Source organism: Haplochromis burtoni, unplaced genomic scaffold (genome assembly GCF_018398535.1).
Source record: "Haplochromis burtoni strain Fernald_Lab_line unplaced genomic scaffold, NCSU_Asbu1 Contig_194, whole genome shotgun sequence".
Taxonomy (NCBI): domain Eukaryota; kingdom Metazoa; phylum Chordata; class Actinopteri; order Cichliformes; family Cichlidae; genus Haplochromis; species Haplochromis burtoni.
In genome coordinates this window covers 27,442-44,648 of record NW_024582555.1, presented here as the reverse complement: position 1 = coordinate 44,648, position 17,207 = coordinate 27,442, and the positions used below count along the sequence as shown (strand labels likewise).

At 38.3% G+C, this 17,207-nt stretch overlaps 2 protein-coding genes across 3 annotated transcripts in view; one reads left to right on the top strand and one right to left on the bottom strand.

Annotated features, from left to right (window-relative positions):
* The window catches only part of gpc2 (glypican 2), a 17,504-nt gene extending 1,872 nt beyond the window's left edge, over positions 1 to 15,632 (top strand). Inside the window, exons 2-11 of the mRNA XM_005935161.3 lie at positions 431 to 589; positions 1,633 to 1,767; positions 5,847 to 6,022; positions 6,123 to 6,203; positions 6,994 to 7,159; positions 7,859 to 7,989; positions 8,727 to 8,873; positions 9,686 to 9,822; positions 10,650 to 10,822; positions 10,903 to 15,632. Coding sequence (XP_005935223.1) covers positions 431 to 589; positions 1,633 to 1,767; positions 5,847 to 6,022; positions 6,123 to 6,203; positions 6,994 to 7,159; positions 7,859 to 7,989; positions 8,727 to 8,873; positions 9,686 to 9,822; positions 10,650 to 10,822; positions 10,903 to 11,180 — 1,583 coding nt within the window. The 3' untranslated portion in view covers positions 11,181 to 15,632. The remainder of the gene's footprint in view (positions 1 to 430; positions 590 to 1,632; positions 1,768 to 5,846; positions 6,023 to 6,122; positions 6,204 to 6,993; positions 7,160 to 7,858; positions 7,990 to 8,726; positions 8,874 to 9,685; positions 9,823 to 10,649; positions 10,823 to 10,902) is intronic.
* Positions 15,633 to 15,748: 116 nt separating this feature from the next.
* LOC102314089 (integrin alpha-6) overlaps positions 15,749 to 17,207 on the bottom strand; it is a 26,653-nt gene continuing 25,194 nt past the window's right edge. For both annotated transcript variants that reach the window (XM_042226063.1, XM_042226064.1), the window contains 3 exons: positions 16,875 to 16,979; positions 16,448 to 16,573; positions 15,749 to 16,081 (listed from right to left, as the gene is read on the bottom strand). In XM_042226063.1, the coding sequence (XP_042081997.1) occupies positions 15,995 to 16,081; positions 16,448 to 16,573; positions 16,875 to 16,979 (318 nt within the window). In that variant the 3' untranslated portion in view covers positions 15,749 to 15,994. The remainder of the gene's footprint in view (positions 16,082 to 16,447; positions 16,574 to 16,874; positions 16,980 to 17,207) is intronic.

Here is a 17,207-nt window from a genome sequence, read left to right as displayed (position 1 = left end):
CCTCCCCCTCCTGTGTGTGGTTTGCATATATCATTACCTCAGACATATCAAAGACCCAACCTGGGCTGACAAAGAAAGACAGATTGAAGTTGAATAATTCATGCATGGAAATTAAATTTTTTCTACCACGGCGTTATCTTTAATAAGATTTCCCCACTGAATGGACTGACAAGTAGAGGAATTGACTTTCAAACTAAAAAAAAATCAGCTTTGACCTCCATAATGGAAATTGGCCTTGCACTTAATAATACATTTTAGTCATAAAAACAGCACAAAGTGCTTCACAAAACCAAGTGCATATATAAAGTAGAAGCATATAATTACATATAGTTAAAAAAAAACCCCAAGGGAATCAGATTTCTCACCATAGGTTTAACTGTGGGATCAATCCTTGCTTTCTCTTATGGCCTTTCTTTTATGTTTGTTCCAGGTGAGCACCTGCGGCTCTGTCCTCAGGACTACACTTGCTGCTCCAGTCAGATGGAGGAGACTCTGGCCCAGCAGAGTGAAAGGGACTTCCTCAAAGCAGTTTCAGACAACAGCCAGTTTCTCTTGACCACCTTTACCCAGAGACACCGCAGGTTTGACGGTGAGAGGCTGACACCTTAGTAGTTCTTGTGTTTGTAATGGGAACATTATTTGATTTGAAGCTGATTAAAAGCTAGTTATTACTTTTGATACCATAGTTTGTGAAAAAATGACCCTCCCCAAAATTAATCCAGTGAGTTTTAATTATAAAATGACCTTCCTAATTTAATTCAGATGATACTTCTGCGCTATTAAAATTACAGCTAAATGCTTGAAGCACAGCAAAGCAAATATATTAAAATGCTTGTTACTTATGTAATTTCAGCAACTGTGAGGCATTTTCATACAAGTGGCAACTCACAAGAGACTGATTATAAAACTAGTTACAAATCAAGCAACCAGGGCCAAGCTATCCTGCATTCTAGTCTGTAACTTTTTTTTTTTGCTCTAAATAACATTTTCCATAATGCAGCTAAACACCATATTTAACTGGAGAAAATCCCAGTTGAGGCCTCCCATTAAAAATATATAACCTGCTTGTCTAAGCTGAATTAACTATGATTATGCTGCTATGATTTTGCCAGGGTTATACAGACATAGAAGTCTTTATGAAAAAAGGTTTCACTGGAATTGTAAGACCAGTTTATAATGACTTATAATCTATAAACTTGTATAAAGTTTTTGGAAAACCCAAATATTTTTATAGTGCTCTGTATCTGGGAGATTTTATCAGTCATTGTTTCAAATAATGCGTCTACAGCTGCAGGTTTGTAGCAGCCACAGTACAGAGCTGAATTTACACTTTGTCCTCCTACCTGCAGTAGACTGCTATCACCCTTCCTCACACTTTTATATAATATATAATGATGAGTCATGTAAAGACGCTTAAGGAGTGGGAGACTGCATATGAGTCTTAAGATGGATTTTAAATAGAGTACATTTTGTTAAACCCATTTACCAGTGTGCAGGATCTGAGCTGTTAATCTTTCAGGGAAGGGAGGAGGGTGAGGGAGCGCCTACATAGAAACCTGGCCGAGATATTAGAGAAAAAGAGGGTGGGTGACCAGTTTGTAGCTAATCGCTGCTTTTTCTGTCTCTGCACAGAGTTCTTCAAAGAACTTATAGACCTTTCAGAGAAGTCTATGAACCAGATGTTTACCAAGACCTATGGCCTGCTCTTCACCCAGAACGCACACGTCTTCCAAGAGCTTTTCCTGGAGCTTCGCAGATATTATTCTGGTTGGTTTTAACACTCCTTTGTCCACCTTGACAGTCATAGAGATAATTAATGATTTTGGGAAAGATATGTCAGCTAGGTTGGATCAGAGACATTGTAAAATAATTCAATTCAGTTCAGTTCAATTCAGTTTTATTTAAATAGCATTAAATCACAACAACAGTAGCTTTAAATTACTTTATACTGTAAGGCAAAGATCCTACAATAAAGAAAAAAGAGAAAGCCCCAGCAGTCATATGACCCCCTATGAGAAAATGCTTTGGTGACAGTGGGAAGGAAAAACTCCCTTTTAACAGGAAGATACCTTCAGCAGAACCAGGCTCAGGGAGGGGCGGGGCCATCTGCTGCGACCGGTTGGGGTAAGGAGAGGAAGACAGGACAGAGACATGCTGTGAAAGAGACCGAAACATTATGAATCACTAAAAATTAAACGCAGAGAGGTGTATAAACACATGCTAACAAAAAAAAAAAGCGAGTGAAAAAGGCAACTGAAGAAGAAACACTTAATGCATCGTGTAAATCCCCCAGGAGCATATACTTATTGGAACATAACTAAAGGAGAATTTAGGGTCACCTGATCCAACCCTAACTATATGCTCTATCAAAAATGAAAGTTTTAAGCCTAATCTTAAAAGTTTACTCTCATGACTCCAAACTGAAAGCTGGTTCCAAGGAAGAGAGGCATGAATATGCCCATTGAAGGGCATATCCTGGTCAAAAACTACTCAAAGATCCCTCACAGTCTTACTAGAGGTCAAGTTAATGCCATCCAGATTATCTGGTTAGATACCGTATTTGTAATGCTTTTAGGGCCGAGTACAATGGCCTCAGTTTTTATTGAATTTAAAAGTAGAAAATTAGAGGTAATCCAGGTCTTTATTTCTTTAAGACATTCCTACAGTTTAACTAATTAGTGTGTATTATCTGGTTTCATGAATAGATAAAGTTGGGTGTCATCTGCATAGCAGTGTAAATGTATGCTATGCCTTCTGATGATACTTCCTAAGGGAAGCATGTATAATGCAAACAGAATTAGTCCTGGCATAGAACTCTGTGGAACTTCATAATTAACCTCAGTGAATGAAGAGGACTCTCCATTTACATGAATAAATTTAAATGGTCAAATCATGGCTTTTTAAGTAACAGTGTAAGAACTGCCAGATTAAAGGCCTGTGGTAAATACCTGATTAATAGAAATAGGTTGATCACATTTAAGATTAATGGTAGGAAAGAAAGAAAAAGAGTCTAAATAAATATCAATGGTACTGAAAGTAGCTGCACATAATGCTACTTCTGTGTGATGGTTATGACAAATTTTTTCTTTAATGGTTAAAATTTTATTTGTGATGCTTGCAACAACAGAGCTCTGTAGTACTCTTTCAGTGCTGAAAGAGAAACCTAGAGTTGTTCTTATTTTCTCTAATCACTAATTAATCCCTAATAAATCAGTGATAAAATGTTCTAGCTTGAAAGAGGGTTTTTCATAAAGCAGCAAACTAAGTTTCCAGGATAAATGATTATCTAAATTAGTGAGACATCATTTCCTCTTCAGCTTATGAGTTGTCTGCTTTAAGGTGCACATTTGAGAGTTATAGCAGGTGTCTGTCTTTTTCACAGGAGCTACATTATCCAGAGTCGTATGCAGTGAAGAAGTAAAATAATTAACAAGATAATCGACCTCTGTGGGAGTAGTGTTCTGGTAGCTGCTCTGCTCTGTGTTGGCACAAGGCATAGGAGAAGATGACAGTGGATGAATTATATCCTTTAACCTAGTTACAGTACTTTCATAAATACATTTATTGTGATAAAATCTATATACTACTGCTGTGTAATCCATTGTAAATTTAAATGCTATTAGGAAATAATCAGACAAAAGAGGGTTTGAAGGAAATGCTGATAAATGTTCAGTATAACGCTATATATCAGAAAAAGCTCTAGAGTGGGATTAAGGTGGTGGGTGGGATCTTTTACATTGTGAAAGAAGCCAACTGAGTCTAATAATACATTTAATATGGATGTTAAAATCACCCACAATATTTATTTCATCTGAGATGAGCACTAAATCAGATAAAAAGTCTGAGAATTCAGACAGAAATTATAAATGATAACAAATATGACTGGTTTATGAGTTTTCCAGCACGGGTGGGCAAGGTGAAGCATCAGGCTTTGAAATGAATTAAAACTCTGTCTGAGTCTTTGGTTGATTAACAAGCTGGAGTGGAAGATTGCTGCCATTCATTACAAGTATTGTTATTACTAAAGGAGTCTGTGGAGTAACACTTTCCCTGGGAGCAGGAAAGTGCAGGAGGGACAGGTGAAAATGCCATGCTACTAGCTAGCTGGCTACAAGTTGAGCTAGCAAATCCCTAAAGAGACAGTGAATACTGTGAATGTAATTAGTGAGTGAATCAACAGAGAGTATGCTTTGGATAAAGCATGTGAAGATTACTCTATGAAAAAAGTTGTTACGTATACGTTTTTAATTAAATTGACAGAAAAACAACAGGAACAGGAAGTGATGCATAATCAAAGAGAGAACAAACTGAGAGAAGGAGAATATCACAAATCAACTTTGTACATGGTTTTTAGCAAGTTCTGCACATGCAGTTTTAAATTAAATTCAGATAATCCTTGAAAATAACTTCCCTAATAAGTGCACAGTAAGTGACCAAGTGCACAGGGTTGTCAGGCTTGCTGCTGAGTGGACTTTGGTTGGCTCTGCCATATAAAAGAAGGAGATTAGGGATATAATGATGGTTTACTGATCCAAAACACAAATGGCAATCACTAGCTTCCAATCCAAACAACATAGAGGGAAAAATCCACGTTCTATTCCACAGTGTTAAAACAGTAATTTAAGTAACCTGCCTGGCATATGTAGTCTACAGTGGGCTCCAGTACCACCACGAGGAAAGAATGACTGCAGGGAAATGTTTAAAAAGACTGATCTCTGTTTAAAGAGGTACAATAATTCCTTCCGACACTGACATTTATGTATAGTTCAGACAGTCCACGTCCATGTTGTGGTAAATCAGCAGTTATAGACAGCAATAAAAAAAGCATCATTGTCTTTTGAGGGGAACCGACATGCCAGGAAAAACTGGAGGAAAAAAGGAGAGCGAGAATTGGATTCCCACAGATGCCAGACCATTTCTATTTTTGTTCCGGATCGTTCTGTTTTTGGCTTCACAGCCGCTCACTGACTCCTCCATCTGCAGGCTGCTAAGTCAGCCTGTCCTTTTCTGCCAAACAGCATGTATGGCTAATTTAAGGCAGTATAGTAGACTACAGATTGGAGATTCACATGCTCATTCTGTAGAAACACTCAAGCAGACAAAACATTATGGATACTATCATGTTCTAAAGCAGAAAACATTTAGTGTTCAGATTTATGTTATCATTAAAAAAAAATGCGTTCATTTATCAACTGGACTAAGTTTTATTAAATTTTATAAATTTTATGTAGTTTTATAAATTTTTTTGATTACAATATTTTTAACCAAAGTGAGACATGTGACTTCGCTAGAGTGTTATTTAAAGAAGCAAGGACAGAGTTTGCTCTAAAATCTCCATCTTTCCCCCAAAACTGTTGTTTCTCAAATGCATCAAAAATTATTAAGTGAGATATTTAAAGCAATGTCAATCAGACTTCTCCATAGCTTGTACTGTGTGTTTAGCCAAGGAGAAAAACACTTTAGTAAAACAATCAGGTATTTATAAAAGTATTTTTCTGTACTTTCCTTCAAAAACCTTGGAATTTTAATGCACACACTTCAGCAGTTAGTCATTTGTATGCTGAATGCAAAATAAACAGCGCATATAAATATTGAGAATGGGGTTTTTTGTCCTTCTAGCTGTTCAAATATGGCTGCACTTACCAAACTAATTTATCTGATGGTTTTTATAGCTTAACATAGCTTTTATTGGAAGAAGATGAGAGAAATCTGTCTTTAAATACTCTCCAACAGCATTGTCGTGGTGAGATCCATTCTAACTGCAGTGACTCTTTTTCGAAGCATTTACCAGATAAGAAAAAAAACCATATTCTTATATAGTATAACTGTTACTCTATTGTTCACAGGGGGAAGTGTGAGTCTGGCAGAAGTTCTGTCAGATTTCTGGTCCAGACTTGTGGAGCGGGTCTTCTCTCTGGTAAACCCCCAGTATCAGTTCAGTGAGGACTACCTAGAGTGTGTCAGCAAGCACGCCGAACAGCTGCAACCATTTGGGGATGTCCCTCGCAAACTTCGTGTACAAGTGTGTATATAGTAAAATCTACAGAGCTCATATATACTGTACTTATATAGCAGGATGGCAAAGGGGGACCCTAATCTGTTATCTTTGGTTTGACATTCAGGTGTCGAGGGCTTTCATAGCAGCCAGAGCGTTATCTCAAGGGCTTGCCACTGGTCGGGACATTGTCAACAAAGCAACAAAGGTGAGTGGCTCTTATTCAGCATCTCTTCATGCTTATCTTGAGTGGAATATTTAATACCAAGATGGCATTGATGATATTCTGCTGTCTAAAGCATACTGGCAAGCAATTATATGGTAAATGGATGTATTTATATAGCGCTTTTACTAGTCCCTAAGGACCCCAAGGCCCTTTACATATCCAGTCATCCACCCACACATTCACACACTGGTGATGGCAGCTACATTGTAGCCACAGCCACCCTGGGGCGCACCGACAGAGGCGAGGCTGCCGGACACTGGCGCCACCGGGCCCTCTGACCACCACCAGTAGGCAACGGGTGAAGTGTCTTGCCCAAAGACACAACGACCGAGACCGTCCAAGCGGGGGCTCAAACCGGCAACCTTCCGATTACAAGGCGAACTCCCAACTCTTGAGCCACGATCGCCCCTGCGATCCTTTCATTATGTTCTTGTTTAAATGGCTAGTCACTCAAAAACACAATAGTTAGTCTAGACTTTATAGAGTAATCCTGTTTATTAGATTATCATACATTTAATCTAAACTTTGAAGCAAAAACAAAATCATCTTGTTACCAGCAGGAAGTGAATCATTATCCAGACAAGTCCACACTAAACTGCTGGCCCTGTAGTGTGAACTGGTAACTGAGTAAATTAGTTTTTCTAAACATAACTTTGAAGTTCTTCAGCTGTGGTTGACTTTTGGAGCTGCAAATATGTAAAACCGCTTTGTTAAGTAATGGTCATTGTGTGTTTATGTATTTAATCCATTTTATTCTGTCCTTTGCTTTCAGTTAACTGCAGATTCAGAGTGTGTGCGTGGCCTGATGCGTCAGTGGTACTGCCCACTGTGTCGAGGTATGCCCTCCGTGCGCCCCTGCCGCTCATTGTGCCTTAACGTGATGAAGGGCTGCTTAGCCAATCAGGCTGACTTGGACACCGAATGGAACAATTTCATTGGTGGGTGATGGAGTATCTTTATATGTGATTTCATAGGTAGTGGATGGCACATTTTAAAAAGCTAAAGCTTTTGAAGAACCTGATTTTCAGCATCATTTTTAGATCTTTAAGCATAGGAGAGTCAGCGTTTAAGCACTTTGAATTATTCTCATCATAATTAAACCAGACATCCCAAAAAGTAGCATCCTTTCTTGTGCCCCTGTCACTCATTTACTTTCACGTCCTTTTCCCTAATGAGTTCCTCCTCCATTAATCATTCATGCCTCTCTGCTCCTTCACAATTGATCTGTCTTCCTGTGTGTCCTTTCTCCTTTCATCAAACCCATACATTCCCTCTATTTTTTCTTTTCATCTGGAGTGCTTCCTCTTACCTTTCATCGCTCCATCCATGCCTGCTGAACTCAAAACCATTTTACCCTCATGCAGCCTTTTGTCTGACCACCATTCTCCTCTCTTTTTCACGCTTCTCTTTATATTGTGACAGCTTGCTTCTTTATTTTACTGAACACCCCTTAAAGAGATGTAAATCACACTCTTTTAGCTGGTCTGCCAGGGGGGAGATTCCAGACACACCACTGTCTTGACAGGCTCTACAGAAGCCCACCTACACACAGTTTTTTTCTTCTTCTGTATATTACCTGAAAGTGAGAACTAAAGTCAAAGCAAACTTTATCACCCTACCATCTCTATGTTTTTCAGATGCTCTGTACCAGGTTTCAGAGAAGCTGGAGGGGCCTTTCAACATGGAGCTTGCAGCCGACTCTATCTCTGTAAAAGTGTCAGAGGCCATTATGCACATGCAGGAAAACAGTGTCAGCATCTCCAGCAAAGTAAGAAAGCACAGCAGACGATCAGTACATAAAAATGAAAACCAAATGAGCATTGTTATATTTTTTTATTGCTTTCCGAGAGTTTGGCAATTGTGAATCAATCGAGTGAAATGTTAACTGAACCTTTGAGAGGACATGCAAATGATCTTCTTCGATATTCAAGCAAAAGCTGTAATCTTAATTATTGTTTAATTTCATTTTTAATCTTTCTAATGAGACAGCATGCAGTAAAGATGAGAACATGATAGCCTCGGAGTATGATTAAAACATGGCAGACATCCCAGGAGTGAATCCTCCAGAGAGACACCCACGTCTTGTTAGAAACAGAGAAGCTCCTGGTTTGTGTTGGTAGTGCTTTAAGGAACAGACAGCTCTCTGCTTTACAATCCAGCTTTGTGCGACTGCACTCTAATAGAGCGTGACTGTTGAGGTTAGGGGGAGCTTTTTCAACATTGTTCAGTTGCAACATTTTTGTCTGTAGACGTCATTGACTCTTTTCCCCAGAAATCAAAGGTCCCTGGTGTTTTTTTAAGCTTTAACTCAAAACTTACATCAAAGCTACCTTTTTTCTCTTAGAAGAAAGCACTGAGCCTTTTGCACTTATTCTTTAGGTGTTGTTAGAAGAAATTCTACGAAATCACATATTACGGTAGTTCGAGAATATACAGTTTTCTTGACACAACATAGAAGAATCTTCTTAATCTTAATCTTAAAACTGCTCTTGCTGTGTACCTCAGGTGTTCCAAGGCTGTGGAAACCCCAGGCCAGCTCCAGCAAGGTCCAAACGCTCGCCCAAAGAGTCCGGGGGCAACAGGAGGCCTTTCCGCACCTACACTCCTGAAGAGAAACCCACCACTGCTGCAGGCACCAACCTGGATCGATTGGTAAGGAGCAAACAGCACGGTGACGTGGTACCAGTAGGAATTCTTAATCTTGGGTTGCACTTACCTGTCAATAAAGGTAAAAAAAAAAAGAAATGAAATCAGCTAAGGCCTAAAATTATTGTATTTCTGCTGTATTTGCCATTTGGTGCTTGCTAAGTACCATCCATTGGCCATTTAGTGCTTTTTCACTAAGAGAGACAAAGTGCTTACATTGAAACCAGATAAAACCCTTTGAAGTGGTTCGAGATGCTGATGAATGACTGTTTTTGGTGGGTTCATGATAAGTGCCACTTTTCACATGTTACAGTGAGCAATTTGGAACATTGTTGATACAGAAATAGATACTACTTGTTTTAATGGTGCACAATTTACCCTTTTGTGTTGAGCATTCTTTAAATATATCAGGAAAAAACTGTAAGAATGTCGCACATGTTTGCTCTGCACATGAATCTGATTCAGATCAAGAGGGGGAAAAAAAGGGAAAAAAACCCCCAAAACACTAAAATAAGTCAGAGCGACTAATAACAGAGAGTCCTGTGGTTAGAACCCAGACAGAATTTCTGTGAATAGTGTGGTCTTGCAAGATAGAAATGCCTAAATAAAAAGAGCTTCAGATCAGAGCACAGACGAAGGGGGTATTAGATATTTATATCTGTTTATAAGATTGAAAAGAAATGTCGTTTAAGAGCTGACCCAGAAGCAAAGCTGTATTAGGTTTTTACCTTTACCCAGCATCAGCCCTGCAGCTTTCATACAAAGATACTTTAAAACCATGTCTGAGTCATAGCCAGTTTCCTTCCACCTCCACACAGGTTACCGAGCTGAAAGAGCGACTGCGGCCCATGCGGGGCTTCTGGGTGTCCCTCCCACACACCATCTGCAACGATGAGAAGATGGCTGCTGACGTCACTAATGAGGACCGCTGCTGGAACGGGCAGACCCGGGGGAGGTGAGCGAGATCAGAGCAAAAGGCTGCTGAGGGGAGGGTCTGTACAGGCGGAGGAGGAGGAGTGAGTGAGTGATGGTGCAGAGGTGGAAGGATGCAACAGATGGAACTGAGTTTATTTAATTATGCCACCGCCACTCACCCACATGTTCTCTACCTGGGTCTGCTTGTTCTGTGTACATACCAATGAATCAAGCTCATTTGAGAAGAAACACTAGTGAGTGTGTTACACAGAAAGAGGGGAACTGATTGTCCACCGTCATCAGTCAGCATTTTATATAAAAGCACATCCATCTTCAGTCACAAACCAGATGTGTTGGCTGTGCTATAATTATCTTGTATTATCACATATACAATAAGTGATAATAACTGTGAAATGTCCTTTGGGCATTCCAGATTGTAACTTTAAAAATATATATGGTGCAGCTAACTGTCTTATAAGCAAAAAGTAATACATGCATTATTAAAAATTCAATAAAGCTTGACATAAAACAAACCAATAGCTGCTGAAACATTGTGCTCTGTACCGAAAATGTCAGCCCAGTGGTCCAGGCAGCCACATGAAACCAGAGTCAGTGGGAGTAATCCTCTGGGGACTGTTAGTGTCTGTACAAAATGTCACAGCAATCCATCAGATGATGACTGCTGAGATGTTTCTGTCTGGACTAAAGCAAAGGGACTGATTGGCCATAACCATCTCTAGAGCCTAGCCATTAAAGATTTGATTACAACGGGTATCACTGCACATAAACCTTTAGTGTTCTTAAGAAAATTAAATAGCAGAGAATAAGCTACTATGTATGTGAATGCCTCTTTGTGCGTATGCTCAGGTACCTGCCAGATGTGACAGGTGACGGTTTGGTGAGCCAGATCAATAACCCTGAGGTGGAAGTGGATATTGCACGTCCAGATGTGAGGACCAGGCAGCTGATCATGGAGCTGAGGGTGGTGACCAATAAACTGAGGCATGCTATGAGTGGACAGGACATGGACTTCATGGACAGTGAGTGTTCCTAAAATTTTGACTTGATATTCTTATATCTGCTCCATATTTCAGATGAAAATGTGCTTTTCCTGTTTCAGGTGAGGAAGGCAGTGGCTCAGGAGGTGGAGATCATGGCGAAAGGTACAATCATGACTGGCCAGGTTATGGGCCTTACTCTCCACCCTACACCAAACCCTCAAATAACCCCGCCTCCAACCCTGCAAAGCCGCCTCGAGGCCGAGACAGAAACGGGTCCAAGTGGAACAGAAACAACGGGCAGGGACGGGTTCGATCTGCAGCTGGTCTGCTCTTTTTCTCCCCGTTTTCTTTGTTGCCTCTGCCTTTTGTGGTCACTGCTGCCACCATGTGGAGATAGCTGGTTATTAAAGTGTGGAAGTGAGGGGAAAATTTCTGTCATGCTGGAGTCTAAAGCACATTATTAAGAAAATAATTGCCATTCCATTCGGTTACACCAGCATTAAACAACAGTAAAAACAGGCTAATTCAGCAATAATCAAAAACCTGTTTACAGCACTGAATATTTTTCCTACTCCCCAAGCAACTAATGAGAAATAAAACACACTGATAATTAAAAACACAACTTAAAAATATCATCTTTTATTTTTTTAGTGTCATGTTTGACTGATTGGCTTTAGATGCTGAACGGTGTGCAGTGCTGGGAGTCTTAAGGGGAACAAAGGAATAAACTTTTCAACATCAAATGAATTGGCAGGATGTGTGGGTGATGGCGGTGACCACTTGGTGGTCTGTGAGGTAGAGATTAGCTGTGCCCATAATTACTATGTAGTTTCAGTGAGCAGCTGATTTAACGTACATTTGTTTGCTGCTTCTCTCTTTAAATTAAGTTTCAGTACATTGGAGTTCAGTTTAGCTGTGGTTCGTTTAATTAATTTTTTCATCTTTTTAAAGCAGTAAGATAAAGTTTTTTAAATTAAAGCGCCATACTTTGGCTTGGAAACATTTGAAAAAGGCAAAAGTGTGACTCTTGAAACCAAACAATGGGCTGATTTTGAATGTAAAAGCTCAAACCAAGTTGGGTTGCTTATATCAGTGTAATATATTGCTGTTTTTAATTTATTTGTAATATCATATTTTGTTTTATTATTATTATTTCAAGACAATGGCTGTGTGTTTTCTTCTAATGTAAGTTTGTCTTTCAAGTTCTCTGGTGGTGAAAAAAGGGAAAAATCAAGTTGTATTAATACTTTTTTGTAAACCAGTCATTTTAAAATATTATCCTATACATCAGAACACTTATTATCAGCTGTAGTTTTCTGGCTTCTTTACTTCTAAACAGAGAGGGGTAAAGAGCATCATGTGTGAGTGTGTGCGTATGTGTGCGTTTGCGTGATCGTTTTATGATGTTTGTTATATGTGCCGGTCTTGTTGAGAGGATGCTGGGACCTTTTTTAATAGTATGCTTTTGTACTTATTTTTCCTAAAAGCAACAAAAGTTGTTGAAAACAGTCGGTGAGCACGCTACGTATTGTAACATTGGACTGAATGGTTTCAGAGAGAAAAATGATGTCAGAACTTAGATGATGGTTCTTAATTTTCATGTGCTGTTTTAATGAAGATAAAATCAAAGGGTTTTCTAGACAAAGCTTGTGAGGAGTTGTCATCAGGAAAGAGGAGAAGAAAAGATTAGTTTAACATTCTGGGAAGTGTGCTTAGCTTGCAAAGTGTAAAATGATAAGTTTAAGATTTAGAAAACAACAAAAAGACGGATTCAGCAGCTGATTAGTTTAAAACAAAGTAACTAGCTTGGATGAGAAAATCTATATACAAGGAATGGTTGAATTTGCAAATTAACATATTTTAACTTTTTTAATTTGTGCAAAAATAATTGATCATTTTACACGGGTTACATACTGATTGTTTATTGGCATGAAGAAATTGACAGATCTGCTAATAAAAATGCAATCTTTGCCAAGAAATAGACCAACACACACTTACCAGCCACTTCATAAAGTATATCAGTTCAGTTGTTGATGGAAATATCTGCCTAGCTAGTCACGGCAGGCATGTAGACATGTTAAAGATGACCTGGTTAATTTCCACCTGCAGCAGACTGGGTAAGAATTAGTATTTTAAGTGACTTTGAACATGGCATGGTTATTTATGTTAGATGGGCTGGTCTGAGTATTTCAGAAACTGCTGATTCACTGGGGATTTTCCCCACACAACCATCTCTAGGGTTTACAGAGAATGGTTTGGCAAAGAGAAAATATGCAGTGAGTGGCAGTTCCCTGGGACAAAATACGTTTTTGATGGCCTGAGGTCAGAGGAGAATGACCAGATGCATTCAATCTTGAATCAGATGGTCTATAGTAGCAGTAGACCACACTGAGTGCCACTCCTCTCAGCTAAAAATGGGGAACTGAATCTATGATTCATGTGGACTGACCAAAATTGGATAATAGAAAGATTGCCTGGTCTGATGATCAGATGAAGATGGTTTGGTCAGAATTTGGTGAAAACAAGAACATAGAGCACCTTTGGGATGTGGTGGAACAGGCGATTAGCATCATGTGTGTGCAGCTGACTAATCTGCAGCAACGGTGTGATGCTGTATTAAGAATTTATCCAAAACCTTCCTTAAACTATGTTGCAACGAATTAAGGTAGTTCTCAAGGTTCCCTGAAGTTGTAACCTATGAAGTGGCCAGTGAGTGTATAACCTTGGTATCAATTTGTACACTTTACTTTTCAGCATCTTTAAAGTAACATTTTCTTAAACATTATTCAGTGTTGCATTTTAATTTGTGTTTTGTAAAGTGAACATTGACAATGTTTCTCACTTTCTAGCTTTTATGCTAAGCTGCTTGCTTTAGGTCCACCTTAAAAAAAAGCAAATAAGCACAGTTTCCAAAATGCTCAACTATTTCCAGGAGATGATGAAAGTGACTGAATAGAACAGCTGGGGAGACAAGAGAATGTATAGATGCTGCAAAAGGACACTTAAATTGAAGAGAAATTGTAAAATCCCATTTGCTTGTAACAGAATTAAATCTACTGAGGTGGAAATATGCCTGTAAAATAGGAGTATGATCTAGAGAAGGATTTCCTTTCATAACATATCCATTTTACACCAATTACCAACTGTTTCCAACTGCTTTGAAAATGCTCAGTGGATAACAGGAACTGTGTAATGCTAACATATTAGTATGGACCAAATTCTCTGAGGACTGTTTCCAGCACTTTGTTGAACAAAACGCAAACAAAATGCCAGCATGTGAAGGTGGATATGTTAATTTGAAATGAAAGCCTTCAGCAACAGTAGGAACCGCGGCTAAGACTTCACCACACACAGCATTATATTGCACAAAAAAAATGACAAAGTGTTTCACAGTATTTTAAAAGCAACAGTGTTTTAATCATGTGCTTTCAGTGCTCAGCAGTCAGACAAGTCTGTTATGGCTGCAGTATTTCCATTCAATTTTAGGAAAGTTGTTTTTGAGTCCGAACTCACATCCATTCCTGCAACTCCCATTCCTTCATGGTGAAAGTATAGCACAACTTTTTTTTCTTCATGTTGTTGTGACAGTTTTTTGGTATCAAACAAGTGACATTTTTTTTTTTGCTTCATTAAAAAACTGAAGAAAAAGATGTTGATTCTTTAATTTTTTTTAAGGTAATTATATTTAATAACAGCCAAAATACAAAAACTAAACAACACATGCTTTAGTTACAGAATATTTCCATGTTCAGGCTTAGATCATATGCACAAGTCACCAGCTCAACAAAAAGAACAAAGAAGACATAAGAAGACTGCAGAGAACAAGCAAGTGATCCAAAGTGGACTACGAAAAAACAAATCCAAAACAAGAAACAAAGTCACTGAGGTAAACATGAAGACAAGAACAGATACAGGACAGTAAACTGGCAGGCAAACAAGAAGTAGAACAGGACAGACTGACAACTGACAAATGGAAAGAGAACTACATCATTTAATAATACTAATGCAAATGTTTACTTCTGTCTCAGCTCCTATAAATACATGGTAGAGACCTTTCCTATTTCTCTGATTTGTGCCTCATTGTCTCCTCTATCCTCCTGCTGCGATCTGGAAATCAGTTTCAGTTTACCATAGTAAAGGATATCTCACTTCCTAAACTGCATCTGGAGGGCACGGAAGAGAAGAAAGCTTTTTTTCTTTGCATGCGACCTTCACCACTCCTCTTTGAAAGATTAGGTAGCATCTTTTCTTTCTGTGTGAGAGGGTAAAACTTACCTCAGTGAAACACAAGAAAACAAACTGGATTAAGTATGAACAAAGATTAGCAGCTAGTGAGATGGTTTACAGTTTATGCTGTGAAGTTTAATTTAGAGCCTGAAATTGCCATTTAATTTAAAAGAGGACAAAATGAAACACAGAAGCAAAACACTGAAGTGCAGGAGCTACAATTGAGAGCGCACAGGTGTGTCATTTATGGGAGCTGAATATCCAAACAGGCTTGTCCTCTTTATCGATTTTTTTCAGTTATTTAAGATGATCAGATTTTCTGCCCTTCACTGTTTTGTGTGTGATTAAAAAAAAAAAAAGGAGTATGTTTATAAGGTTTGACTGTGATTGTTATGCATGTAGTGAACATCTGCAAATTACTGTGCGTATGGCTACAGTAATATAAAACTCTTCCATGCCGATTATGACAATTTAACAGAATGAAAAATTAACACTGCCACAAAATATGTAAATTTGCATTTACTTGAAATGCATGAAAAATGACCACTCTTAATTAAGTAGCTGGGCATTCAAAACATTGTATCTTCCTTCTACTGGCTAGAAATAAAAAAAATGTTTGGTAGTCTCTCCTTTTTTTGTTATGTAGCCAAGATGCTGAGCATTTGAGGTGAGACATAATCAACTTTCCACACCATGTTGGTAAGTGCACTTGCACACATACAACAGAAAGTGTTAAGTCGGGAAATAAACAAAGGAAAAAGAAGGAGACAGAAATGAAAAAGGGAAAATGCTGGAAAAGTGTAAACATGCAAATAAATTGGGTGACAAAACAAACAAAAACCAAAACAATAAAAAAATAAATCCTAACACATCATAAAATGATCAGATAATTCTGTGCTGATAGTAGAAAATATAAAACAACAGCTTGCCATGGAAGCCTCAGTGTTGTTCTTAAACCTTCAAGGTGTCCTTAAGGTTTGCCCTTTAGCCTTTAAGGGGCGCTGTCTCTGTGTTTGGAGCTCCATTATCTGAGAACTTCTTCTTATGATCAATGCAGTGGATGCACCCACGCTTACAAAAAGAAATAAGGACAAGGGTCAGTATGACAGTTCACAGACAAGTTTGTAAAAAGTAAAGAATTCATGAAAAATATTAACTGTTTCAACTGTTCATTGTACATTCAAAAATCCTCATCTATGCCACATTTAAGTGCTTTCAGACTGCAGAAATTTGCTTTTTCTATTTAAATTATTCACAATTTAGGAAGAATGCTAAGAGTAATGCTTACAACTGCTGGAAAAAACAAACTGCTTTTACTGCTTTGTTGGAAGATTACCGAGAGACTGATTTGACACTGCTGATGCTATGAACTGTATAGCTATCAGCTCAGTGAACTTTTAAAACAACATTTTACAGGTATTCTGTATTTCTTGTTACCTTCCACAGTAGGAAGCCTAAAAAGGCCAACAGCAGCAGCAAAGACATGACTGTCAGGAGGATTATCCACCACGCAACTTTGACCAGGAATTCAGTCTTTCTCTCAAGGAACACTGTCAGTTTTGCCTGTGGACATTTAGATGATGATAATAATAATGATAATAATAATAATAATAATAATAATAATAATAATAATAATAATAATAATAAGCAGACCCAAAACAACAGTATAGTATGTCTTCAGATGCACAAATCCTAGAAGGCTGTGACTTTCTGTCCATCTTAGACTGTTACAAACATTATTTTAATGTAATTGTTATAGTACACTGAACTCAAAGGTAGCTCTATTAAAGAGCAACTGCTCATGTGAGTAATTTAACAAAATTGGTCTTAACAAACAAACAAACAATTTTTTTTTTTTTTTTACCTTTGTCCTGAGTTTTTCTGGTTTAAGTCCAATGTTCTCTGGAGCGTTGGTTAGAGTCAGAGTTGCATCAACAACAATGAGAAGATAGTTTAAAGAGCTATAATCCTAAATGGAAGAGAAAAACTGAATAAGATACTGGTGACATGCTGCTAAGTAAGGCTGGAAATGGGTAACAGAGTGAGAAACAAGTCCATGTGAGTGTTTTGTAGAAATAAGAATCTACACTAAATTATTGTTTAATTGCCATGAAGGTTTCTAATGGTTTTAATTTGTTCCTAAGTATTAGCCTACTCACAGGTAGGGATGGGTATCGTTTAGGTTTTATCCGATACC